The sequence below is a fragment of the Phytophthora infestans genome, genomic scaffold (assembly GCF_000142945.1).
Source record: "Phytophthora infestans T30-4 supercont1.6 genomic scaffold, whole genome shotgun sequence".
NCBI classification, from domain to species: domain Eukaryota; phylum Oomycota; class Peronosporomycetes; order Peronosporales; family Peronosporaceae; genus Phytophthora; species Phytophthora infestans.
The window spans coordinates 3,340,301-3,365,028 of NW_003303753.1; the positions used below are offsets into that span (position 1 = coordinate 3,340,301).

The following is a 24,728-nucleotide window of genomic DNA, read 5'->3' on the forward strand; positions in this document are numbered from 1 at the left end:
TGTCGGTTTCGAACGAGTGGTTCGCACGAATGAGCCTCCACGCATGTAGGATGGAAGGAATATAGGCGGTGAGAGGCTGCCATTGCTCCAGCTCTTACTCTTTCGCCAATCCTTGGCGAATAAAGTTCTAAGAGAATTGTCTCCGTTTTTGGTGCTGTCGAAGCGCTAGGTCTATTATGAGTGACTCACAATAATAGCCTCACTGAGAGAGGCTATAATTGACAAGCTGGTGGCCCAACATGAACTTCGTACAGTATAAGAAGTCCGTTTTGTTCTAATTGTGGAGTGCAGTGCTGACGGTCGAGTCGAGTAGCTCAACGGACTTCGTCGGCACAGATTCCGACTTAGAAGCAGAATCTGAGGTCCGGATCCGTTGTCAGCTCGTGTTTGACCCGTGCACAAATTGGACTGACATAGAGTATAGCAGGTATTCCATTACCTTACGCAGGGAAACCTTCAGCACTTCATTGCGTTGCCACGCGGGACGCATCACCGCACTGACGTGTTCACGGTGCTTGGGCTCTGCCTCAAGTCTGTGGGCACGCTTGCCACCACTCATCGTCCACCAATCCCCTCGACACTGTCGAGTCGACTTGAGGCTCGAGCGCGATTGCGGCAGACCGGAAGTGCTGGAATGCACGAGAATTTACCCGCCGTCCCTTTCGTATTTTCAATTTGTTGGCGTTTCTTCAGTACCGGCAGCGCCATCGCGGTTGGTAAATCCACTCAAGGTGGAGCACTTGTTGCTATGTATTCACTTTGCTGGGCCATAACGCTGGATCACGAGTGAGATCGCGACATCTCTCGACCGTAACAAGCCGCCGCGCTCATGAGAACAGACGGCAAAAAAATGTGACGGAGCTGTGTCGGACGGCGAAAAAGTATCTTCGTCAACAAGCTGTACAATCCCAACAGCGTGCCACGTCGATCCGTTTAACAGCGGAGACGAACTCACTCCCCAAACCCCGCCCCTGTAGTCGCAGTCCAAGCCAAGCAGCGCTGCATGTCTATGCGGATTACCTGGCCACGATCACCTTCATTCGCCGACATGTTAACACCCTTGACCGCCGGCGATGCTCAAGCATGCGGTCGAGCTGTGGATTGCAAGTATGTTAGTTGTGGTGGCCCACGATAGCGTTACAACCATGCCGACGATCGTCAATTTCGCAGCGAGGCGGCTCGAGCCTCCAAGGCGCTTCAAGTCCTGCGCTTGTTGCTTTTGGTCGGGTAGCAGTACCAGTGTCACGAGTCCCAGCAGCTGCACGCTTCCTGCTATAAAGAGGCAATACGCAACTTGCCAACGCACGTGTCGCGTGTCTGAGGCGATGGTCTTGTCCGACACGTCAAAGCACGCGTCCACGATGTTGGTCACGCTCTGCGCAAATGGCCAGGCCAAGTTGTGCACAGTAGTCAGCAGCGCGTACGTCGCGCCTTCGAAGCCCTGTTCAGCGATTTCCACAGTCACGAAACCTGCTACGACGGCACGCATGCCTTCCGGGATGGCAGCGAGTTGGGGACCGCCAAGGTAGAACCATTGGCTGCGTACGATGTCGAAAGTTGTCACCACATTCACCCCGACAAAAACCACGGTGGTGAATAACGAACAGGTGAGCATGATCCAGCGCCAGCTAGCGTTGAGGAAGTACTCACGCATCAAGAACGTCGCGAAGACAACCAGCGCCGTGGAGACGCAACCAGCCAAACTGTTGTTGAGCGGTGTGACGCCCACCCAGAACTCCTGTATCGCGGCGAGGTCCGAAAAGCTGACGGATGTGAGGAAGGAATGCCAAAAGTGGAACGCTACAAGCTGCCAGATCGCGCGTTGTTGCAGAATACGCCACATGTCACGCATCGGTGTGGCGGGGATTGGTTTGCTCTTGCTTGTATGACTTGACCCGGCGCGTGCTTCGTCGAGGAAGAGCATTGTACCGCAGCAACCAAGCAGAGCCACAGCTGCGCAGCCCCAAAAGACACTGTTCGGTGCTACGGTCCAGGAGAATGTCCCGCCGTACACTTTGCCGTTGAAGCACAGTGCCGCTACGAGGCCTGCCACCAAGTTGGCGCTGTAGCGAACCATGTAGATCGTCGCTTGCGCTTGCCCACGTATCTCGATCGGCTCAAGCTGCGCCATCTCCACCATAACACCGTCACAAGCTACGTCAGTCATTACGTATCCAGCACACACGACAAGCAAACGGAGGAGATATTGGCCTCCTGAAGCTGCAGCATCCTCGTTTTCCACGACCCGCAAGTTCATTTCGCGTGTCGTTGGATCTCTCCGGCTTTGTAGTATGGCGCCTCAATTGGGTGGTATGCTAGCACTACGAGTGCCGCGATGCTGATAGCCCAGCCGATCAGCATATACGACTTACGTCGATATCCAGCGATTGGCACGTGGTCGGACAGTAACCCGAACAGCGTTTTGTAAGACCACGGTAACTGCACTACTGCGGCTGCAGCTGAGACCTGGAAGCCATCCATGTTGAGATAGAGCTTGAAGAACGGGTACACCAGTGCCGGTAGTAACCCGTTCAGGGTCCCGATGCACGCGTAGTTGACTAGCAAGCCGAAGCGAGACGCGTCTAGCAGGTCCACGATGCCATCGTCGCTGTATGGCTCCGACCAGCGTCGAGCCAGCGCCTTGCGACTCTTGCGCTGCTCGTCGTCGCTCGGTTTTCGATCCACACCCAGCTTCTGATATCCTCCAGCTTCCAGTATCGATGTGGATACGAATGAAGCTGGCACAGCTATAGCCGAACCAACGACGGAAGGACCAGAGCTGGGAAGCAACGCATTGCCTTCATCATCGCTCTGCGATCTGGTCGACATTCGCTCACATCTAGTTATGGTCCACTTGTGGAACAGTCTTGAAAGCCGAAAGCTGCTCCGAGGCGTCGGATAGCATCGCTCCTCAGCCGTTGATTGCGCTTGGAAAGGACTCTCACAATTTAATGTGAAAATCCAAACTTTAACTGCGCATTAAAACTAAAATGTGGACTTTAGCACAAATTGTGCTGCAAAATACTGTAGTTCTGTGCAGCATTTTAGTACTATTTGTTTAGCAAGATTACTCTTCTGCTTAATTATGTATTAATATTACTTTTCAAAATAGGAGTACAATATCATAATTGGTAGCCATTTCTATTTGTTTGAATAGAAATGATCTTTAGAGCACTTGTCAAAATGCTGCACTCGCTGTACATCATCAACAAGGCCGGAGGCCTAATCTACCAGCAGGACCTGAGCCCCGCGGCTCCCAAGCTGAGCTCCAATGACCACCTGCGTCTGGGTTCCACCTTCCACAGCATGCACGCCATCGCAGCGTTGGCAGCGCCCACGAATTCGGGCGGCATCGACAGTCTGGAGACCGGCACCTTCCGTCTGCAGTGTCTGCAGACGCCTACAGGCATCAAGTTCTTCATCACGGCGGCTCTGGGCACGCATGACCTGGATGTGGCGCTGCAGACAGTGTACGAGCTATACGTCGACTACGTGCTCAAGGTATTTGCTATTGCAACCCTTTTAATAATTGGGACCTGGATTCTAACGATCTAGTTATTTTGCTAACAGAATCCATTTTACGAGCTGGAGATGCCGATCCGTTGCAGTCTCTTCAATACTGGACTCAAAATTTTCGTCGACAAGTTCAACCTGGACAGCGGTCGTCGCCGTCCGCAGAGCAGCAGCGGCACTGACGTCTTCTACTGATCAAAGAGATGACAAAGACGTGTAGGTTTGCTGTTGATGTTATCCCTCCGTCATGTACTTCTGGCGTAGCAAAACTTTTATACGCTCCTTTATAAAGATTTTTCAAGTATTTAAGTTGAGAAAAAGCAGAAAAAACAGTTTTTGAAAAGTAGCATTGGGGTGTCATTCGGCTGCTTCATAATTCTGGGCACCAGTGTCATTGTCTTCGATGCTGAGCATAAACGACCCGTCCCCGCAGAACTTGTCGTCAAGCCATGCCCCGTGGTAGCTCGTGCCGTCGAGTACCGTGTAGCTGCCGGTTCCATGGCGTACATCGTTCAGCCAGTCGCCGTCGTACTCACACCCATTGGCATATTTGCACATTCCGTGACCGCAACGCACGCCGCCCACCCATTTCCCGTCATAGTGAGCTCGAGTCCGAGCGTCGTCAAATACACCGAAGCCATTACGTCTACCGTTGCGCCATTCACCGCGGTACACAGATCCGTCTCGCAGAGTAGAAACACCATGTCCAGAACGACGTCCGGTTATCCAGCCGCCCTTGTATACCTCGCCCGAAACATGGTGGCTTTCACCTTGACCGTGAGGGACACCATCACACACTTCGCCTTCGTATCGACAGATACCATTCTGACCGTCGTCGTACCCTTCAAGACAACTTTGTTGCCGAGTATCAAATACATCGTCGACCCATGTACCCACAAGTTTTGTGCCATTGGAAAACGTAAGAGTTCCCGTACCGTGCTTTCGATCGTGCACCCATTGACCTTCGTATCGCTTCGGTTGCAGTTGTTGAGCCACACTGAAAGACTCACGTAGATGGAATTCATAGATCCCGTATCCGTGACGTCGATCGTGCTCCCATCGACCAGAATACACGTCTTGGCTACTACCGTAGCGCATGACACCTTGGCCACAGCGTTGATCATCTCGCCAGTCACCGTCGTACTCATCTCCGTTAGCATAAGTACATTTACCTTTGCCATGACGCTGCGTCTGATCAGCGTTCATTTCTCCTACGTACACGTCTCCATTACTCAATATCTTAGTTTTGATCGGGTTGGCGTCAGCTTGACGTTGAGCCTCTTCCTCCGCCTCACTAGGAAAACTTGCCGGTGTCTCCCAGAAGTCCAATACTGTTGTTGAGTCAAGAAATGACTGCAGCTGTCCCTCCTGTGGCATCGGAACACCGCCAAACAAGAAGAATCCTCGTTTATCCGGGCGTACTGCTGTGGCGTGGCCCATGTAGCTCGGAATTTCAGCTGTTGGCACTTGTATCTCACGGATACGTGGACGTTGAGGCTCAAGGACGATCATCGACGACGCACTCAGAGCTGGTTCATACTCGGAGAAGCCACCAAAAACCACGATTGCTTCTTGAGGATTGCAAGACTTGTCACCCGCCTTGATTCTTCGAATTACTCCTGTCTCCTCGTCGATCGGAAGTTGCACGGCTAACGCGGTAGCGCAACATCGTGCGGTGAGAACTCGAGGGGTGAGGCTGCTTTCAGGTGTTTCGCTTGCGATAGTGATGGCACTCCACGTGTTAGCTACTAAGTCCAAGACGTGAATGGACGAGTTTATCGATGATTTTTGTCTGCCTCCAAGAACTACAATCTTGTCACCTTCACCAATTGAGACAGCATTATGGTAGGCCAAGGGGAGTGGGCTAATGCCAGTAGGCTGCGTTAACCGTACGAAGTGTAAGTTAAGATATTGTCGAGTGAGTGGAATACTGACTTACCGACAGCTGCTGCCAGCGAGGCTTGTGTCCTGGAGCATTTATTATCAGCATCCAGATATCCGACAGGGTAGCGCATTGCAAGTTTTTCCCCCCGACGACGACCATGCCTTGAGTTGGAGGGCTTTCAGGACCGCTTGTGGTTTCTCGGTATGCAACTGCAGCGCTGGCATGCCATGCTCTTCCGCAGGGGGCAGGAGAAAGTGGAATTGTAGGATCCGTCCCGTCGCCACTGATCGGAGTGATGTCCATGCAGTACAGAACGTTGTCCTGGTAGCTGATCTCGAAAACGTCGCCTATGAGCTGTTGTTCGAAGCCAGCACACCGGTCTAGAGGCTCACCTCCAAAGGTGTAAGCCTTCTTGTCCAGTGTGACCACAGAGTGCCCAATACGATGAGTGAGTTCACCGTTGACATCATAACCAGTGAGCCATTCGGTAGTGTGCAAGTCAAACAAATCAAGTCGTGATACACTCGAGAAGTTTTCGCTTGGTAGCTCTTCCTTGCCTCCAACAATGACGACGCTGGCGGCAAGCAAGAAGATCATCACTATGTGATACGCTGACCACAAACACTTCATTAGCTTACATGTGGTTATTCAGGGTTCCCGTGCAAGCTCCAGACAAGCTGAAACTCTCGTGCGGTCCTGGGTGCTTCCTCTCCAGCGTGCGAGATACGTGAGTCCCCCACGACGCGAAATCATGAGACTTGATATACAAGTTAGCGACGTTAAAGTCGATAAACCCTGTCATGGATCGTTGTCCTCACCTCCAGCCACTTCAAATCCTGTCCGTCTAATGTCATTCCTCTGTATCGTTGATCAAAGAGGCGCTTTAGTTTAATAAAAAAAAACACTTTATGCTGCTAACTATTCTTGGAATCGACATCAAATATAATAACAAAACTTCGATCAACATGATGGTCGGCGCGCTTGTCGCCAAGATAGGGGCTGGAGTAAACGCGTCGAAAGCTACTCGTGACGCTGGGTCGGCCTCGACATCAGCTGCGCTAGCCCAACAAAAAACACGTCCAAATGAAGCGATCTTCAACACGCAGTTTACAACCGCTGGCAAGCGATTCCTGACCAAAGTCAAGAAAAATCGCGCCATGCAGGTTGACCGCCGAACGCGAGGCTTTCAGCACGGTGTCGACCACCGGACGGTGGTCCTTGACCCTTTCACGCGAAGTCACTATCGGATAATGCTGGTGGATCCAGACATGCTACGCCGTGAAAACCTTGCTGATGATCTCGAACAGCGTTTCGAAATCTTCGTAGCACCCAGCAATGAACGGGCATTTGCACTGCTGGGGCTTTTCCAAATGAACTTTGTCCTGCTGCGTCTAGATATCGGTAATGATCAAACTGCATCGACCAGTCCAGCACTCTCGTTTCTAAGAGAAATGAAGCGTAGTTGTTTCCGAACACCCGTTGCAGCTCTAGTAGACCCCTCTTTCAGTACTGACCATGAGACACAGAAGCTACTAGCACGTGCACTTCAGCAAGGTGGCATCTGTGGCTACTTCGAACAAGGTCTCGCACCCGACATCATGACAGAGCGAATTGCTAAACTGTTGCGCTCACTTACGGTGGCACAAAAAGAACTCACTCGATGTCGTGGAACTGCGACCCATAACGATAAAGCTCCAAGTCGGGCATCGTCACCGCAACCGAAGCCGCAAAGTGACAATCAAGTCGCTGCTAAGACACGTGCCACTCCACCAAGCTCAGCTACTGCGTCCAAGCGACTGCCAACAACCGAAGTACCAAACACTCGACCAAGTTCAGTCACGTTTGATCGCCCCGGAATGCTATTGGAGCTTAGTCTGAACCAACGTAAGCAGTGTCTTCGTCAACGCGAGTCGCTCCAAGTGACTCTTGTGCCAGCTCCACACTCTGTCCTTGGCGTTGACATTGACGTTAATCCTGCATCCCCAGGAAGACCAACCACACCGTTAACCACATGCATTTCTCCGACTTTCGGTTCGACTGTACGACAAACACAAGTCAAGAAGAAGATCCCCCCGCTCCCTTCTCCAAAGCAAGTGAGTCAGCTGATCTACACACGACCACAAGAACTACAGACGCGAATCGATCGGCATCTGTATGAGCGTGTGCATATCTCCGGCCCACCTGGACCTGTGCCTCAAGATCCTCTACTGAACCACTGCGTAGTCATTGACCCACGCGCACAAGGTCGAGATCTCGTGGTGGGGAAGGCGTACATGTTGTACTGCGAACAGCGTCTGGATGAGGCTCTTTTGCACTGCGACCGAGCACTACGAACCCTCAATTCAACATTAGAGAAGCTGGCACGGCTTCTTCGAGGAGCTCTGTACGACGCTCGAGGGGAACATACTCGAGCCGAAACAGAGTTCCTTGCTTGTCTGCAGCTGGACCCGTCACTGCACGAAGCTCACTTTAACCTCAGCGTCGCTCGACTCAAACTGGGTAAAGATGCTCTTGCACTGGAAGCTCTTACACAGGCGTTGACACTTGATCCACAGAACGACAAGTATTTACAGAACCGTGGTCTCATATATCGTCGTATGGGGCAGTTTGTTCAAGCACAAGACGAATACTGCAAACGTGAGGGCACTTCAGGCACTACGACGGGCAGAACGCTTAGTAAGCGAGGCACAAACGCATCTTCGGTTTCTCGGAATAAACAGCCTACCAGAGGGGTCAGCAAATGTGACTTGGACGACGGACTATTTGCCCATTTATTCGGTAAACCCACACCTGATAAATTGGCATTGGCATGTCCGTCATCGGAGCGTTCAGTCGACATGCTCAGTGCAATTGTAGCGAGACTGCGAACGCTTTTATTCTTCCAGGACTTTTCACGTGACATGCTCACTCAAGTAGCCCAAGTGCTGGACTATGATGTAGTAGCATGCGGAAAAAGCTTCGTGCTGGGAGAAACCCACTCGCAGAACTTCTACGTGCTACTAGGAGGAAGACTCAGTATTCGTAGACGATTCGGAACGACCGATTTCGGCTCAACAGTGACGACGCACCATCTCGGAACGGGCTCAGTTTTCGGGTGTGCAGGCTTCACGATCTCCGCCCAGGCGTCGCTTATAGCGGACGAGTGTGCTGAAATCGGAATTCTTTGGCCTGGCGACTACGCAGCGACGATCCGAGCCGTGACTTCACAGACGAATCAAGATATCTTTGCATTCTTACAACAACTACGAGGCTTTCGTCTGCTTTCCACTAGCGAGCTCGGCCATTTTGTGGGCATATCAGAGCGAAAACGATTCCGCAAAGGCGACGTATTGCTGGAACAAAACGAGCAGCCGCGACACCTCATTGTCTTATGGAAAGGGAGCTGCTCAGTCTATCAGAACTTTGATAACGCACCTCTAAGTCGGCGAAGACTGAGACGAAGTGCTAATTTCGACGGATGGAATGACGACGATAGCGCTTCAGACGACAGTACGGATAGTGATGGCCTTGGAGGAAGTAAAGGTAGGCGGCGTGATCAAGATGAAGACGACAAAGGTCCACCGCCATTCCACCACCTCATCGCCAAGTCTGATTGGCCGCTGGGCTTTCAAACTCGTACACGCGCTCGCAAATACCGTCGTGGGCGCCGCGATGGCTTGGTGTTGCCTCAAACGCCTCCAGTTGTGAGATCTCTGAGCACAGCCCCACCACTAACCATGTCGCTGCCCATGCGTCGTCTGAAGGACACGCTGTCATCTAACGACAAGAACGCTCTCGTCCAGAAATGTGTCGCCCCTGCCGTGTTTGGGGAATCCAGATTTCTGGATCTTACGCACTCGCCATCCAAGTGCAGCGTGGTAGCAGAATCACTGGTTGAGGTGCTGCTCTTCGACCACATGCGACTGCAAGAGATGGATCTATTGCCGGAAGTCATCAGCGAGTTGTTCGACGCTGCCCCAAAGTACCGGAGCGAGGAGGAGGTCGCTCAAAAGCAGGCAGATGTGGTACGTGACGCTATTTTTTGAGTTTTGATGTCTACGCAGTTATTCAATGCTGCTATTGCTGCTCTGTAGGCCATGTGGGACGAGTATCGGAACCTGCGCTTATTGGAGCTGTCCAAGAACCGCTGGCCTGATGCAAAGGTGGGATGTAATGGCTAAGAGCAGCATTGTAATGGACTAATCGATGCTTTGCGGCTACAGAAACACCTTCGAGCATTGTCCAATGGCTGCAGCATCATGTTAGCTGACACCAGCGCACTCGAGTCGAAGTAAAAAATGTACCCATGTTTGTGTGCCCGTCTCATAAACCACGCAATGTCGTCAACCCTCCTGACGACATAATCATTGATTTGTTTCGCAAGATGTAGGAGGGATGACATGCAAACATTGCTGTTTATGCACTTTTTCGTGATCAAGAGTCGACGCGACATGATATGCGTTATCACAGGACCCTTTGTACTGCCTTAACCTACCTGAGTAAGAATGCCGCAGGAGCAAATGGAGGAGGAACCGTCGGCGTCTTCGCGCGGGCGCTGGCTCGCTCGACGCCGCACGTCCCGGGGCGACAGCGGGGGCAGCCGGGGCGACAGCAGCCCTCCGCTAACCGCACTGGCGTCGCTGCTGCTCAGTTCCCAGCCGCCTGTGAGCATGACAGACGCTCGTGTGCTCGCCATCTCCCGTGGAACGTCGGTGGGCGACGATGACGATCCCACAGACGCTTCGCCCAACGTGTACAAGTTCAACGTAGCGCAGTACAAGGACGGCTCGTTCCGCTTCGTTCCAGCTTGTGCACGTGACCTCATTAAGTATACAGGACGTCTGCTGCACCACGGCGCCCAGTCTGCGCGGAAGACCAAAATCAATACAGTGCAGTTCGACTGGCCCGCTGTTGCCTTCCAGATCTCAGTGCGAGGCACCAGCAGCGTCGCGATCCGTCTCAAAGGAGATGGTACGCTGGCTTGTAGTCGTAGCTGTTAATAAGCTCAATGTTGACGGCGTCGGATTGATTGGCATGGGGCGGGAGAGGAAGATCGCTGAGTTATCAAAAGTGACTGAGTCAACCAGGTCAAGTGGCCGGTTGAAAGCATGCCACGCTCTGAACTCATTTTTGGTCCGACGCCCCGACCCGATCCCCAAACCTGCTGTTTTTGGTCATTTGGTGGCTCTGACGCTGCTGTTTTGGTATGTTTTAGGGAATTATTTCAACGTGTTCGTGAATAAGAAACTGCGTTGTATCCTCCGCGCGTCACTGAACGCAACTTGCTGCGACGGTGAGACCGCGAACGTGTTTGTGGCTCTTGTGGACGTTTTGCTGATGCTGTCGTGCAGTTGCGACGGATCTGGACGCGGAGAAGGAGTACACGATCCGAATTTGCAAGCGAACGGAGCCGCAGATGCGAGGAGCGATGTCTACGTTCAAGGTGCGACTCCATTGAGCGGAGTTGTGTACAGGTTTTTCTTATTGATTCTGGATTGGTGTGGCGGTAGGTTTGCACGTTCTACGGGTTTATTGTGGAGGACAAGGCGGAGGTTCTTCCGGTGGACCAACCAGAGCCCCAATCCGTCCGCAAAATGGAGTTTATTGGCGACTCGGACACATGCGGCTTCGGCAATGAAGGCAAAGCCAGCAGTGCGAAGAACTTGTTCGGTATGAAAGGACGCATGGAGAACGTCTACAATGGCTACGCGTGTATTGCAGCGCGTATGTTTGACGCTGAAGAGCATGTGCTGGCATGGAGCGGGTAACTCTACTGATCTCCTATAACGTTTTTCTTGACTAACTGGAGTGTCTTTTTTTTCTTCTTGTAAAGTAAGGGCGTACACAGCAACTCTGCAGATTGGGGGCCCAATATGCCCGCCCTATGGAAGAATACACTCGCATCACGACCAGGAGACTGGGAGATGTCCAGTTGGGCACCTGACGTCGTGGTGATCAACCTCGGTATTAACGATTTATCGCCTCCTGCCTCGGCAGAGACAGACATTATTACAGGCTACGCGACGTTTCTGTTTGAAGTGCGCTCTTGTGAGTATTATGTGAAGTGGATAATGGACATTAAGCTATGTGTTGACTATTTTTTTTACCTATACAGACCGCCCGGACGCACATATCTTCTGCGTAGTATACGACGACGGCTGCATGAGCTCGGAAGACTCGGAAACGAACCGCAAATTTGTGTCTCGCCAGCTGCAGGAGATCATCAAGGTAGCTATTTCTAAAGCCAGCACACACGACAACAAGATGCACTACGCTTTCATCAAGGTACGCGCAGTAGTATACTACAATATTTTGTCTAAATATTAATACTAATAGTTATTGATATCAGGTGGAAGAGGGACTTGAGAAAGAGGACTATGCGTCTATGATGCACTACGCCGTCAGCGGTCACGTTAAGATTGCCAAAGTATTGGCAGAGGAGATCGCTCTGCGTACGGGATGGAGTGTAGAGCACGAGCCCGAGACGATGCCGTATCCTCAGGCGAAAGACCAAATTCTGATACCCCGAGACCATTCCAAAGCCTCGTGCACAGTTTCATAACCAAGTTGAAGTTACCGCGCACTATTTGGGCTAGGAAGTAAAAAAGGCAAGACCTATTTATTGTCCCATTTGTTTATCACTCTTTTTTTTGCATACGAATAGTATTTGAAGTGAATTGGATCATGCTGGCGGCCGAGAAGCTACGTGAGTTGCGCGTGCTTATGAGCCGCACGAATGTGCGTCTGCTGCCGCTTCGCCATCTCCTGGGCAAGACAGAGAAGGGTACAGCGGCTGAGCTCACGGGTCGGCCGCTGCAAGCTTTCCTAGTGGACACGGCGGACGCGCATCAGAGCGAATATGTGGGAGATGCGCATAAACGCCGCGAATTCCTCACGGGCTTTACGGGTTCCAATGGCACAGCGCTAGTGACACCGGACCAAGCGCTTATGTGGACGGATGGTCGCTACTTCTTGCAAGCGGAGCAGGAGCTGAGCGAGGACTGGACGCTCATGAAGAGCGAAGAAGCGGGTGTGCCGTCCATTGAGCAGTGGACTAAAACGAATCTGCCAGACGACAGCTGTCTGGCCATCGATCCGTACTTGACGTCTGTATTGGCTGCACGAAACTTCGCTAAAGTATTGAAGGAGACGAAGATCGAGTTGGTGGCTCTGCATGAGACCGAGAACCTCGTGGATCTCGTGTGGAAAGACCGTCCGGCTGTGTCTCCTTCGCAAGTCACGTTCCTGTCGGGTGAGTATACTGGTCGCTCTATTGCAGACAAGCTCAAGAGTCTGAGAGACGCAGTGAAGGGCAAGGGCGCAGACGCCATCATACTCACCGCACTGGACGACATCGCGTGGCTCTTTAACATCCGCGGCAACGACGTCGAGTTCAACCCCGTCGTGTGAGTATCTCAGCTGCAACAAATATTATAGAACTGTTGCTAATTTCTAATAGTTTTCTTTGATCTTACAGCACGTCGTACGCGGTTGTGACGCCAGACACTGCGACGTTGTTCTTGGACGCAGCCAATCAGCACGAAGTGACGCAGCACTTGCGCTCCAGCGGCGTGGAATGCAAACCCTACTCGAGTGTGTTGAGCGAGGTCTCGGCTTTAGCTGCAGCGAACAAGGACACGAAGATTCTGGTGGACCCGGCGCAATGCAACGTTGCAGTGTTTCTAGCCATCCCCGCTGCGAACCGCAAGGAAGACACGTCCGTGGTTATGGCACAAAAGGCTATTAAGAGTGCTGTGGAGATCGAAGGCATGCGTCAAGCACACTTGCGTGACGGTGCTGCGCTAGTCAAGTACTTCAGTTGGCTCGAAAAGGAGATGGCTGCTAGTCATGAAGAGCAATGGGATGAAGTTCTCGTGGCTGATAAACAGGAACAATTCCGCAAAGAAGCGAAGCACTACGTGTCACTGAGCTTCGATACTATCTCGTCCGTTGGTGCCAATGGATCGATCATCCACTACTCGCCGAAACGTGGAGATTGCGCCAAAATGTCGACGTCTGCCATGTACCTGAACGACTCTGGAGCGCAGTACTTGGACGGCACGACAGACGTGACCCGGACGCTGCACTTTGGACAGCCGACAGAGTATGAAAAAGCCTGCTTTACTTACGTGTTGAAGGGACATATCGCGCTCGCGAGCACAGTTTTTCCGGACAAGATGGACGGTGTCAAACTCGACGCCATCACACGCGCGCCGCTGTGGAAAGCTGGTCTGGACTACCGTCACGGAACGGGCCATGGCGTCGGTGCGTTCCTCAATGTGCACGAAAAGGGGGTGGTAAGTTCTCTACTGTAGAAGTCGAGTGAGTATACAGGAATTGTCGATGCTAATCTGCGTTGTATATTCTGTAGTTGATGTCGTTCCGCTTGAACCCGAACGGTCTGAAGATCCAAGATGGTATGGCCCTCAGTAATGAGCCTGGATACTATGAAGACGGCAAGTTCGGTATTCGTATCGAGAGCGTCATGGTGGTCAGGAAGGTAAGCGCTTCGTGCTGTTGTAGGTTTTTGAGGAAGAGTATTGAGATTTTACTCCTGTGTACTCTTCTGCTAGGCGCCGCATATCAAGAGTCCACTTAACCGCGATTTTTGCAAATTCGAGACGCTCACCATGGCTCCAATCCAGCAGAAACTCATCGACGCGAGTTTACTCACCCCCGAGGAGATCAAGTGGCTTAATGCGTACCACAAGGATGTCCACGACAGACTGCAACCACTGCTGCAGGACGATCCGGATACCTACGCGTACCTCGTCCGTGAAACGAAACCTCTGTAGCCTTCCGCTAGCTCTCTTGGTAACCTTCCAAGTCGTGTGAATGTTGTCGTCTTTCTTCTTGTTTGTCATTCTCTGCTACATCGTCTTGACTCTCGTTGTTCCTACTGGGAGACGGGCTTCTGCTCGCTCGATGGTGTCTCGCTTGAACTCGAGCGCGTCGCTCTTCTCTCTCCTCGAACCTCTCGATCTGATGCTGCAAACGCGTCTCCATGGCCTCGTACCGCTTCTCCTGTCGCTCTTGTCGCTCTGCCTCGCGCTTCTTACGCTCCTCAATTTGGTGCGGAGTTTCCCCCGCTAGAGCCTTCGCCACGTGATCAAACCGCTCTTGATACACGCGCATGTCCCGCTCAATCTGCTGCTGCTTTCTTAATAATTCCTCCTCTGACATCGACTCTTCCTTTCGATACACTTGCACAAGAGGAGGTATACCTCTCTGTTGCTGCTTCTCCTCAATAACAGCTTTATCATGCTGCTGCGGCGTCTTGAACGGCTGCACGACAGGAGCTACTGCAGCTTCCGCTGTGTCGTTGAATGTTGGATACAGCGGAGTGTCTGCGTTGTATAGCTGCGCCTTCGGACGCATCGGTTGTCCGAGATTTTCGCTATTAAACTGCGGTGAAGAGGCAGGAGGCTTTGTGGGCGTCGGGACATCAGGTTCTGGGGCGTCGAAGGCGTCGATTAGCTCGTCGTCGTAGACTTCTTCGAGTTGTTCCATGCTCTTGTAATGTTCTTCAATTTGTCATAATCAAATCAGAGAGGGGGGAACGTTTAGAATGCATAGCCAGTCGCTATGAGTGAGTATCGAGTGGCGGTGATCGGCGCCGGGATGGCGGGAGTGGCCACTGCGAGCGCCTTGCTGGCGTCGAAGCACTTTAAGCTCCAAGATATTTGCGTGCTGGAGGCTCAGAAGCGTATCGGTGGACGGATCCACACTCGCGTCTTTAGTGACGAGATGCCGGTGAAGGTGGAAGCAGGGGCGGCGTGGATTCACGGCACGGAGGACAACCCGATGGTCGAATTGGCTGAGAGATTCGGTATCGAACTTCAAGAGATTAGCGCTCGGAACCCGTGGCTTCATCCGAGTTCATGTCCAGGGTTTGTGGTCTATGAGGGTAATAGACAGTTGGGTGAAGAGGAAGTGAAGGAGACGTGGGAGTGGCAAGATCTGTTGCTTCATAAGCTCCAGAAGCTAGCGTTGTCCGGGGAAAGGGAGGGCAACACTCTAGCTGTGGCCGTGGAATATCTTTTAGGGGAAGATAAGGAGCTACAAAGGATTGTGGCGTCCAGTGCCAATGCTCGTGAGAGGTTAAAACTGTGTCTGCATCTTGTGGAGACGTGGATGGGGAGTGAGAGCCATGAAATGCAGATCGACGCGCTCGGGGAGATCGATCTCATGGGGTGAGGCGTGTTGCTCGCTCTATTGGTTTGATTCAAGGATACTAATGTTGTTAATCTGTAGAGATGATCCCGGAGCTCATTGTCTGGTTCCTACAGGAATGGAGACTTTCGTTGAGCACCTCTCTGCGCCATTAAAAAGTATGATTCGCACTAACGCTAGTGTCACCTCAATTAACTATGAAGGACCAGAAGGCGTGAGCATTGAGTGCACTGATGGTAGCATATTGAAAGCAGATCGCGTCGTGGTGACATGCTCTCTGGGTTTCCTCAAGTCCGGGCAGTTGCAGTTCCTTCCCGAACTGCCACGTCCGAAGGTTGACGCTATCTCTCGATCACAAATGGGCCAATGTATGAAAGTTATGGTCCAGTTTCCTGAAGCCTTCTGGCCTACGAACGCCTCGTTCATCACTCAGAGTTGCGATACCACTGGATTCAAGACCAATCGAATTTATTTCCCAGTGATCTTCAGCTACTACAGAGTAAAAGGAGTACCCATTCTCGAAGGTGACCTCATTGGAGATAGAGCTGAAGAGGTTTCCAGGACGCTTTCCGACCATGAGATCGCACACGCATTGTTCCTGCAGCTGCAAGAAATGTTTGGCCTTGAGATTCCTGAACCTGTTGGCCACTTTATCACGAGGTACGATGCATCAGACTGTCAGGGGTATGGTGCAGCTAAGTGTCGCTTACTGGGAGCTGCTTGTGATCTCTACATGTAGATGGGACCAAGACAAGTGGACTCGAGGTGCCTATAGCAGCGTCACTGTGGATAGCACTTACGAAGACCCAGACTTGTTGCGCCAGTCTGTTGCTGATCGCGTATTTTTTGCTGGCGAAGCCACGAATTATGAATACCAAGGTGCACTTCAAGCCGCATATCTCTCTGGTAAGAATGTGCACTTTACAACAGTTTTACACTCATGTTTGCTAACAAAGTATGTAATACGTGCAAGGTTGTCATGCTGCGGCTGAAGTCACCGCTGGGCTATCCCTAACTATATAAAACTCGGCAAGTTACCTTTTCTAACCGAGAAAGCATTGTGCTTCAATAGTATTGGAATTATGTTTCCAACGCTCCATAAACCCTCAGCTTTGGTTGTCTCTCGCCATGGGCGATTGAAACCCATCCGTAGCTGGAAGCGTTACCGTTCACCTATAGTTGGGCTAACGCCACTCTCAAGACCTCTGTGCATCACTGACACAGCGCAGCTCTACGTATTCGTGAATGTCCGCCGTCTTGAGAGCAACGGAGAGGGAAAAAAACCCACTTGGTGAAAGATTGCGGGTCTTTCGGAAGTCACTATCCGATCGTGAGGACTACAAGTACACAGTCGTGAAAGGTATTCTGACGTATTATGGTATTTTATCGATTTGAATACACATTCGGAGGATCATAGAGAGGCATCCAAAGCGTGTTGTTGGCAGAAATGCATTGGTCTTTGCACTTAAGTGCTATCTATCTCTAGGTCTTGACCTCCGTTAACGACGCCGATTGTGCTCGTAGCTTCAACTTCGACTGCGACTGTAGGTTCGACGACCTCGTCGGCGGCTTCGACTACTTCTCGATCGATCTGATGATCGACTGCGACTGCGTCTTCGACGGCTGCGTCGACGCTCACGTGATCCACTACGAGAGCGTGTGTCTGGACTCTTACTGCGATCACGTCGAGACTTGGCCAGTCCATCGTCCCATCGACTGCGTCGCTTCTCTGACGAGTTCAACTTCTGCTTGATCTCCTGCGAGTTCTTCTCCTCCGTCGTGGGTTCCTGAGGAGCAATCTCCTTCTCCACCTCAGCTTTTGCAGTCTCTTGTACCTTCTCCTGAACGTCTTCTTCTTCTTCCATGGGATGATCATCTACCTCGAATGGATTCGTCTCTGTCAGAGGCTCCAGCCACTGAATCTTCTCTTGTTTATACAGCTCCATGATGACCACACTAGCCGCATAGAGCTGCGTCTTGTCCACGTCAAACAACGAGTACCACGGAGGGTTCTCAGGTAGCGCCACCCCTTGAAATCTGCTAGCCAAGAAGATGGCAGCGCAGGCGATGACTTGAGCTTTGTATCGCACACAGAGATCGGTGCGTAGACTGTCGTTGATGTAGCCCCAGGCCTGCTGCGCTAACGCAGAGCTGCCATCTAGTACCTTGACATAGTACAACACATACTTGTGTGGATGTTCCGTGACACTGTAGATACTGAAACCTAAATCGATGAGCACTTGACGCTCCACCATGATGAGCCACATACGCCACTGGCTGAAGGTGGCGCCGTCCAAGTCCACGAGCTGTTGAGAGACGGTAGACCGCTGCCACTTGCGGCGTCGGAACATGGCGTAGAAGACGCCTATTACGTCCTTGATACGCTTGGGTTTCTCCTCCACTTTAGCAGCCAAGAAGAGGCAGCTCACGGCTACGCGGAAGGCGTCAAATTGGCGCAATGATTTGCGATAGTAGAAGCGCTGGAGAAGCGTCTGGGCCGTGGCCGTCACCACCTGTGGGAGACGCAATAACACGCCTGCCTCCTGGATAAGTTCACAGCCGAAAGAGCGGTGCAGACGCTCAGTGGTGGACGTCACACCATCTTCGAGCGAGGGCGAGCGAGCCAGCGAAGGCGCCGGCAGCACCACGTGCACTGGCACAGGTCTTGTCGCCATGAATGATACAAATATGACGTTTAAGTAAACCTATTGTTAAATTTCGTCCATGAAAGTTTTTTTTTAAATAATTAAAGGTTGCGGATGGTGTCTTGGCAAGTGCTGGATAATGGACTGGAGACGGACGTGACGTTCGAAGCGGAGGATGAGGAGGCATGGAGAGACTTTCAGAAGAAAGGACTTGGTGTTGCAGCGTTGAGCACGTTGCCGGTGTTGTCGGAAGCGATCGAAAAAGTGCCTAAAGCGCCGGCTCTTAATGGAGATGACACATTGGCTCCTAAGAGGAGGCGCCACTTGTCACTGCCCGAAACATATTACGCAGCGATCCACGGTGCTCTCCCGATTGACGAACCGTTGCGAGAATTATGGGAGCGGTTCAAGAGGTAAAGCTGCAATTATCACGAAAATGGTAGTCTAGGATTTACTAATCGATTGTTACGGGCAGCTCCAGTGTGACTTTTGCGAGAAACTTCATCGTTTACCAACATTTCCGACGCTTCGGTTGGGTTCCCAAATCCGGACTGAACTACGGAGCGCACTTCGTATTATATCGAGGCTCAGCCACGGACTACCATTCAGAATACATTGTATACGTGCAAGACGAGGACGAATCTTCGTCTTGGAACACCATTCAGTCGCTCACCAGGATAGCGGCAGATGTCAAGAAGACCGTGCTTCTGTGTACTGTGACGACTGCAACAACTGTCAGTGGAGATAGCTCAACCGACCTCATGTTCGGTGTATACAACTTCCACGACGTCCAGTATACAGTCGAAGGTGTTGCAATTCGCTTTTGGGACCCATCGATAGCCGACATACCGCAGTCCTACACGTTCCAACAACAACCACTGCTACCGAAGAAAGCCAAGAATACAAAGAAGAAGAACAAAGCGAAACGACCAAAGCATCAACCTTTTACAACATGAGGAAATTTTACGTAACATGATGTAACATTTTCACCCTATTTATCCCAGCACCACTTTTTCCAGAACGAGACCCACTGTCGACCCCAATACGAGACCAAAGTTCAAGAAGAAACTCGTAAAGGGGCCAATAAGGTGCTGCTCGTCACTGTGGACACTTTCACTCACGAAGATGATGGTCAACGTCCCCAGGTAGCCATTTCCAAACCCGAGAATCAGCACACTAAGCACCGACCAAATGTCACTTTGAAGCCACCACTCTTTGACGATGCCGATGATGATCGGGACCAAGATGAACCGCGTCATGATCGGGATCCACACGTTGCTGGGCGTGAGGCCAAAGCGATGATTCACAATAAATCGCCCCGCACAGTCGCTAATGGAGAAGAGTGTGAGCAGGATCAGTGACCACCAGCCACTCTCCTGTAGCGACGGGAAGTTGAACGTCTTGATCTCTGTAACAAGTGGCGGCCAGACTGATAGACTAGCGAGGAAGACCATCGAGATCAGCGCCTCCAAGTGCCACACCTTCTTCAGTACCGTCCACTTGGTCGGTGCAGGCCCAGTTACACTGAGCGAGTCACTATCTGACTGCCGCGTCTCTGCAAGTAGCGGTGAGCGCTCCGTCAGCTCCACGCTGCTGTCTGCCTTGCGGAGCAAGTACTTTGTAGTGATCTTTAGGTTCATGACCTTGTAGAACGCAGCGATGCAGAGCGCAATCGTGAGCGCTCCAGTATAAAAGTAGATGAGGGAGGACGCTAACAGTTCATTAGACGGGAAGACGAGCTTGGTCAGGTCTCGATAGAGACTGCCGATGAGCGTACTAAGTCCGACTCCAAGCTGGAAACTCTCTTGTACTCGTCGGGGATAGTGCGATACCAGCGCGATGGTGGAGCTGTCAATGAATGCAGTGGCAATGGAGGCCACAGCCGTGCCACCCAATACTGCGGAGGCATTGGCGTTCTCGGACGTGAGGAAGAAATACGAAGTGGGTACGAAAGCGAGCACCAAGAGCTGACCCACGAAGCCTCCCACGATACGGCCCTTGTACCAGGGTTTACTGAAGACCACGACGATGACGCCCAGGAAGACGAGGTTTGTGTACATGAAGGTGGAAGTGAGTGCGAACTCGATGTTAAAGTCCGGGAAGAGGAAGTTCCAGTAGTCCACAGGCTGTGTCAACGCCGAGAAGGGGAAGAGGTAGCCCACACCCACGAGAGCGAACAGCCAGCAAGCTTGCGTCTCCTCCTGCGCCTCCTTGACAGCAGTTTGCACGCTCCCCTCGCGCTGCTCTTCTAGAGAGATCTCGGCATCGTACGAGAAGGAAGCGCGGCGGATGCCTGGCGTACGCGGCAACGGCGACAACATAGCGAATGAAGCTGGTGTACACACGTCTCAGATATTTCTCGATTAAGTGCGATTAGCTGATGTGTAGCCATTTCTAATTATGCTTAGGGAACGGAACACCTTCGTTCTCAAGGCTCGGAGTGGCAGTGATGAGCGACTGCATGCAATTACGCTCAATGTGAACGTGAGAGAGCAGGATTTGACTCATTTCAATGGTAGAAATGGGGCTGGAGCGGATAAAGCGGTGCAGGTGAGGGAAGTCTTTGTTCAAGATCGATGGTCTCACGTTGTTGTTGCTACTGCCAGCGGTTGCTGGAGCTGCTGGACGACGATGAAGCGTTCCAGGCGCTAGTGCGTGAAATTAGCGATCTGCGCCAGCTGGACCAGCTGATCAAGACGAAGGCAAAGGACGGCACGCACACGCTCGAGCTACCGGACGTGACGGTGCAGTGGCAGGTGGCCGAGGAGCCTGGTCTACCCAGCGTCTTGCAGCGCGTACAGGACGATGGAGATAGTCAATCGACTACTGGACGAGTGCCGAGCACTACCGAACCGGCGGGGAAGTATCGTCCGCTACCCGTGCGAAAACTGGTCGTGGCTGTGTGGATGTATCCACCTCACGTCGAGATCCCTCCGACGGGGGACCGGATTCCAGTAGCCAGCGACGCGAATAAACAGGATTTTTTTCGCAAGGACGACGCAGGAAGCGTAGAAGGCGCTGAAGAGTAGGCTGTGATAATATAACGATGACAGCATTTGTATCATTGGCCTCGCGCTTATCTTGTCGTCGGACTACTCTTGAGTTGGACCTCTGAGCTGAGCGAATGACCGCCTTGCAACAAAGGAGAATGGTTTACACATGCTTCTCAATGCACCCGTACCATTCTTTGTCAACGAGAGTATTAAATTGCCATCTCAGAACAAACGTTCTTTTCTTGCAGACATTCCTTGAAGCGGATCAGTTGAAAAGCATCCAGCTCTCCATGCCAATTGTCCTTCTTCAGCCCCAAGAGCAAGTCATGGGCTGCGTTGCTGGCACGGAACAGCATGGGGACACTGCATTCCAGTCCTCAGGTAAGCGGTCGGTTCGGATTATTGAAAGGTGGTTGAAGCTGAATGCCATCCGTTTAACTTGAACAGGAGAGCTACGGGGCGTACTGAGGTTGGTAAACGGCGTATAATGAAGAAGCTCCAATTGGAACTGAGAGATCAATTTCATCATAGATGGGGTGGACTTCGCTCGACCAATCTCATCATTGGCGTAAGTTTAGTTATGATCAATCGAGGTGTAGTTACTAAAGTTTAACACCGACACAGGTCGATTTTACACGTTCGAACATGGTACCACATCTCGGTTTGTGGTAGTGGAATGGCAAGCTTTCATTCAGAGGACGTAGTCTGCACTTCATTGAGGTACTCAATCCTTACCAGGTACAATTGTGTCGATTCGACAGAGCTGGCTAAGTAGCTGACTGTACTATCGACTACATCGTAGATCGTTATTAACATCATCGGCCACACTCTGCACTCACGCAAGAGCAAGCAACCAATTCACGTCTTTGGCTTCGGGGACTCTCAAACGGCTGATCAATGTGTCTTCACATTTTCTCCGACGGAAGTCCGTGTCGAGGTGTGGAGCACGTCCTGCGGTATACAGACATCACCCCGGATCTTGTGCTAGGAGGGCCCACCAACTTCGCCCCTATTATCTACCACGCCATTCGTCAAGTCAAAGCGAGTGAAAAGTGTCGAATTCTCGTCATTATCGCGGGTAATGCACACCCATACACTGTACATGTAGTAGCCAGGTGCTTTTGTCTAAGAATCTAACAAGACTACATGAGCTATAGATGGCCAGGTTACAAACGAGAAGGAAACATCTCAAGCCATCGTCGAAGCCTCCAAATATGCACTATGTACGTTCTCCAATATGAACAAACAACATGGATCACTCACACGTCCAATTACGCCATAGCAATCATTGTCGTTGGTGTTGGTGATGGCCCATGGGGAGAGATGGAGCGAAACAAATCCATCTTCCCCGAACGTAAATTTAAGAATTTCCACTTCATGAATCTCAGCGAAATTATGTGTGAAAACCCCGAGCAGCCAGCTTTAAGCTTCGCTATTGCAGCTCTAGCGCACATTCCAGGTACTTTGTCGATTTCTTGTACTGTACTGAGCTCTAACTTGACGTCTGTTGCGCAGATCAACTCGCGGCAATTCGCAGACTGAGACTTTTGCAAACTATGTATTACAAAGGACGAATGACATGCAGCAAATATTGCAATAAAGGTAAAGTTTTATCTGCATGGGAGCATGCTTACAGGCGACTTCGATACGCTCCAATCTTCTCGTTCTCTTGCAGTTGAAGCACACGTCGCAGGATCTTTCCGGACAAGCTCTTTGGAATGCTCTCGACAAATTCCACCTCACGGACGCGCTTGTATCCCGTCACTTTCATGGCTACATAGTCCATGAGCTCCTCCGCCGTCAACGTGCTGTCTTCTTCCAGCACGACGTAGGCCTTTGGAATCTCCTCTCCAGTCTCCAGATCGTGTCCACGCACACAACCAGCATCGGCCACTTGAGGGTGCGAGTTTACCACATCTTCCACTTCAGCAGGTGCGACTTGGTGTCCTTTGTACTTGATGAGCTCCTTCAGTCGATCCACGACGAACACGAAGCCGTCGTCATCGATATATCCGATATCTCCTGTGCGAAGGAAGCCATCCTCGGTAAAAGACTCGCGTGTGGTCTCTGGGTTATTGAAATACCCCTTCATTAATGTGGGGCCACGAAAGAGCAGCTCGCCGTGTTCGTTTGGTTCCAAATCAACACCCGTTTCCAGACATTTCACCTTAAGTTCCACGTTAGGATACAGCATTCCTGACGAGCCTTCGCGATGGCTAGAGATGGAAGAATGGGTCCCAACGCCAGCGATCTCCGTCAAGCCGTAGCTCTGAAGAACCTGCACGTTCAGACGCTTCAACACCGCTTGTTCTAGTTCTTTCCCCAACGGTGCACCCCCAGAACTGGCTTGAGTTGTCGCTGATAGATTGTACCTGTCTACGAGCGGGTGTTGGGCGAGGAACTTGACGAGTGGAGGGGCAAGATGAAGGCGTTTGATCTTGTACTTCTCGGCTGCACGAAGCAAAGACTTTGGCTGGAAACCCGGTAGCACGACCATCGACATTCCCATATACAGACTGATGTGGAAGATCAAAGTGGCCATAATGTGGTAGAACGGCAACACCCCCAAGAGATAATCCATCTTCTCGACGGTATAGGCAGGAATCATCCCAGCAGCGAACATCGATCGAGCTGTCAGCTCCACACCCTTTGGACGACCAGTCGTACCACTGGAAAAAGGCAACGTCACGACTTGGTTCGGGTCGATCGGAGGGAGAGTCGGGAAGGGCAGATCCAGGTCGATCAGGTGTCTGATACCCGATAAGGGCTCGTTAGAAGTCGATTCTATTTAGCTACAAGAGTGGAAACGTACTCGATTGTCTGCAAGGAAGCAGCACTGCGTGTATCGCCTATTGTGTAGACCTGCTCGCTAGAAATTCCGTGCGTTGTTGCAGCCTTCATAGCCACTGCTGCAAACTTGATGTGCGAAATCACTGCCACCGCCTACATTCCTGTCAGTTTATGCTGCATAACCGCAGCTCTTTAATAATCGACATGTACCTGAGCCGCTTCGATCTGATCAGCCAATTCTTGCGCAGTGAACTGAGGAGACGAAGGCGAGCATATCGCTCCCAGTCGGTTCAGAGCCAGAAAGATCAAGGGGTACTCGATGCAGTTCATCGAGTGTAAGATCACAATCTGCACCACATCAAGTTTACTGTTATTTTCCATTGCAAGGTATTGCAGTCACATTTATTACACTTACGTCGCCCTTCTTGAGACCGTTGGCAGCAAAACCAGCGCACAAATTCTTGGCCATACGAAGAAGTTGCACGTACGAGATCGTCCGCTCCGTCACGTCGCAAATGAACGCTGGCTTATCGCCAATACTACGCGCATGTTGCTCGACCACATTCCAGATCGCTGCGTCCTCTGGAATGGGTAGCGTCGGGTGGCGAGATGTGAAGATCATTGTGCTCAAAAGGTGACAATTGCGAAGTGGCACCAAAAATGCTGCTTGGATTCAGACTGCTGATTGGCGGAAAAGTGAGAAACCACTTCAACTTGGTATCATTATCCAGAATCAGCTTGTCGACTCAA

The 24,728-nt window shown here is 51.5% G+C and overlaps 14 protein-coding genes across 14 annotated transcripts; 8 read left to right on the forward strand and 6 right to left on the reverse strand.

Annotated features, from left to right (window-relative positions):
* Positions 1-1,051: 1,051 nt before the first annotated feature.
* On the reverse strand, positions 1,052-2,829 carry PITG_04869 (folate-Biopterin Transporter (FBT) family; the record flags this gene model as incomplete). The annotated part of the gene is made up of 2 exons (XM_002905526.1): positions 1,052-2,230; positions 2,326-2,829. 2 exons carry the CDS (start codon positions 2,827-2,829, stop codon positions 1,052-1,054), a joined length of 1,683 nt encoding a protein of 560 aa, XP_002905572.1.
* A 354-nt stretch (positions 2,830-3,183) lies between these two features.
* PITG_04870 (uncharacterized protein) lies at positions 3,184-3,567 on the forward strand (the record flags this gene model as incomplete). Its single annotated transcript, XM_002905527.1, has 2 exons — positions 3,184-3,501; positions 3,556-3,567. 2 exons carry the CDS (start codon positions 3,184-3,186, stop codon positions 3,565-3,567), a joined length of 330 nt encoding a protein of 109 aa, XP_002905573.1.
* Positions 3,568-3,870: 303 nt separating this feature from the next.
* Positions 3,871-6,252, reverse strand: PITG_04871 (uncharacterized protein; the record flags this gene model as incomplete). The annotated part of the gene is made up of 4 exons (XM_002905528.1): positions 3,871-5,391; positions 5,453-5,972; positions 6,037-6,155; positions 6,217-6,252. 4 exons carry the CDS (start codon positions 6,250-6,252, stop codon positions 3,871-3,873), a joined length of 2,196 nt encoding a protein of 731 aa, XP_002905574.1.
* A 111-nt stretch (positions 6,253-6,363) lies between these two features.
* On the forward strand, positions 6,364-9,558 carry PITG_04872 (uncharacterized protein; the record flags this gene model as incomplete). The annotated part of the gene is made up of 6 exons (XM_002905529.1): positions 6,364-7,063; positions 7,142-7,365; positions 7,459-8,035; positions 8,129-8,887; positions 8,954-9,402; positions 9,472-9,558. 6 exons carry the CDS (start codon positions 6,364-6,366, stop codon positions 9,556-9,558), a joined length of 2,796 nt encoding a protein of 931 aa, XP_002905575.1.
* Positions 9,559-9,897: 339 nt separating this feature from the next.
* On the forward strand, positions 9,898-10,455 carry PITG_04873 (uncharacterized protein; the record flags this gene model as incomplete). The annotated part of the gene is made up of 2 exons (XM_002905530.1): positions 9,898-10,348; positions 10,439-10,455. 2 exons carry the CDS (start codon positions 9,898-9,900, stop codon positions 10,453-10,455), a joined length of 468 nt encoding a protein of 155 aa, XP_002905576.1.
* Positions 10,456-10,793: 338 nt separating this feature from the next.
* On the forward strand, positions 10,794-11,939 carry PITG_04874 (carbohydrate esterase, putative; the record flags this gene model as incomplete). Its single annotated transcript, XM_002905531.1, has 5 exons — positions 10,794-10,820; positions 10,888-11,141; positions 11,211-11,425; positions 11,493-11,662; positions 11,727-11,939. The coding sequence occupies 5 exons, from the start codon at positions 10,794-10,796 to the stop codon at positions 11,937-11,939; spliced, it is 879 nt and encodes a 292-aa protein (XP_002905577.1).
* A 122-nt stretch (positions 11,940-12,061) lies between these two features.
* On the forward strand, positions 12,062-14,172 carry PITG_04875 (xaa-Pro aminopeptidase, putative; the record flags this gene model as incomplete). The annotated part of the gene is made up of 4 exons (XM_002905532.1): positions 12,062-12,783; positions 12,855-13,674; positions 13,749-13,877; positions 13,951-14,172. The coding sequence occupies 4 exons, from the start codon at positions 12,062-12,064 to the stop codon at positions 14,170-14,172; spliced, it is 1,893 nt and encodes a 630-aa protein (XP_002905578.1).
* A 7-nt stretch (positions 14,173-14,179) lies between these two features.
* Positions 14,180-14,560, reverse strand: PITG_04876 (uncharacterized protein; the record flags this gene model as incomplete). Its single annotated transcript, XM_002905533.1, has 2 exons — positions 14,180-14,222; positions 14,286-14,560. 2 exons carry the CDS (start codon positions 14,558-14,560, stop codon positions 14,180-14,182), a joined length of 318 nt encoding a protein of 105 aa, XP_002905579.1.
* A 402-nt stretch (positions 14,561-14,962) lies between these two features.
* Positions 14,963-16,811, forward strand: PITG_04877 (oxidase, putative; the record flags this gene model as incomplete). Its single annotated transcript, XM_002905534.1, has 3 exons — positions 14,963-15,570; positions 15,632-16,210; positions 16,775-16,811. The coding sequence occupies 3 exons, from the start codon at positions 14,963-14,965 to the stop codon at positions 16,809-16,811; spliced, it is 1,224 nt and encodes a 407-aa protein (XP_002905580.1).
* A 265-nt stretch (positions 16,812-17,076) lies between these two features.
* PITG_04878 (cyclin-L1, putative) lies at positions 17,077-18,236 on the reverse strand (the record flags this gene model as incomplete). The annotated part of the gene is made up of 1 exon (XM_002905535.1): positions 17,077-18,236. The coding sequence occupies one exon, from the start codon at positions 18,223-18,225 to the stop codon at positions 17,077-17,079; it is 1,149 nt and encodes a 382-aa protein (XP_002905581.1).
* A 29-nt stretch (positions 18,237-18,265) lies between these two features.
* PITG_04879 (uncharacterized protein) lies at positions 18,266-19,151 on the forward strand (the record flags this gene model as incomplete). Its single annotated transcript, XM_002905536.1, has 2 exons — positions 18,266-18,608; positions 18,671-19,151. The coding sequence occupies 2 exons, from the start codon at positions 18,310-18,312 to the stop codon at positions 19,149-19,151; spliced, it is 780 nt and encodes a 259-aa protein (XP_002905582.1).
* Positions 19,152-19,190: 39 nt separating this feature from the next.
* On the reverse strand, positions 19,191-20,255 carry PITG_04880 (Equilibrative Nucleoside Transporter (ENT) Family; the record flags this gene model as incomplete). The annotated part of the gene is made up of 1 exon (XM_002905537.1): positions 19,191-20,255. One exon carries the CDS (start codon positions 20,253-20,255, stop codon positions 19,191-19,193), a length of 1,065 nt encoding a protein of 354 aa, XP_002905583.1.
* Positions 20,256-20,606: 351 nt separating this feature from the next.
* PITG_04881 (uncharacterized protein) lies at positions 20,607-22,176 on the forward strand (the record flags this gene model as incomplete). The annotated part of the gene is made up of 5 exons (XM_002905538.1): positions 20,607-21,220; positions 21,415-21,569; positions 21,636-21,657; positions 21,720-21,756; positions 21,991-22,176. The coding sequence occupies 5 exons, from the start codon at positions 20,772-20,774 to the stop codon at positions 22,174-22,176; spliced, it is 849 nt and encodes a 282-aa protein (XP_002905584.1).
* Positions 22,177-22,818: 642 nt separating this feature from the next.
* On the reverse strand, positions 22,819-24,600 carry PITG_04882 (4-coumarate-CoA ligase, putative; the record flags this gene model as incomplete). The annotated part of the gene is made up of 6 exons (XM_002905539.1): positions 22,819-23,938; positions 24,001-24,121; positions 24,189-24,196; positions 24,241-24,326; positions 24,394-24,477; positions 24,538-24,600. The coding sequence occupies 6 exons, from the start codon at positions 24,598-24,600 to the stop codon at positions 22,819-22,821; spliced, it is 1,482 nt and encodes a 493-aa protein (XP_002905585.1).
* Positions 24,601-24,728: the final 128 nt, after the last annotated feature.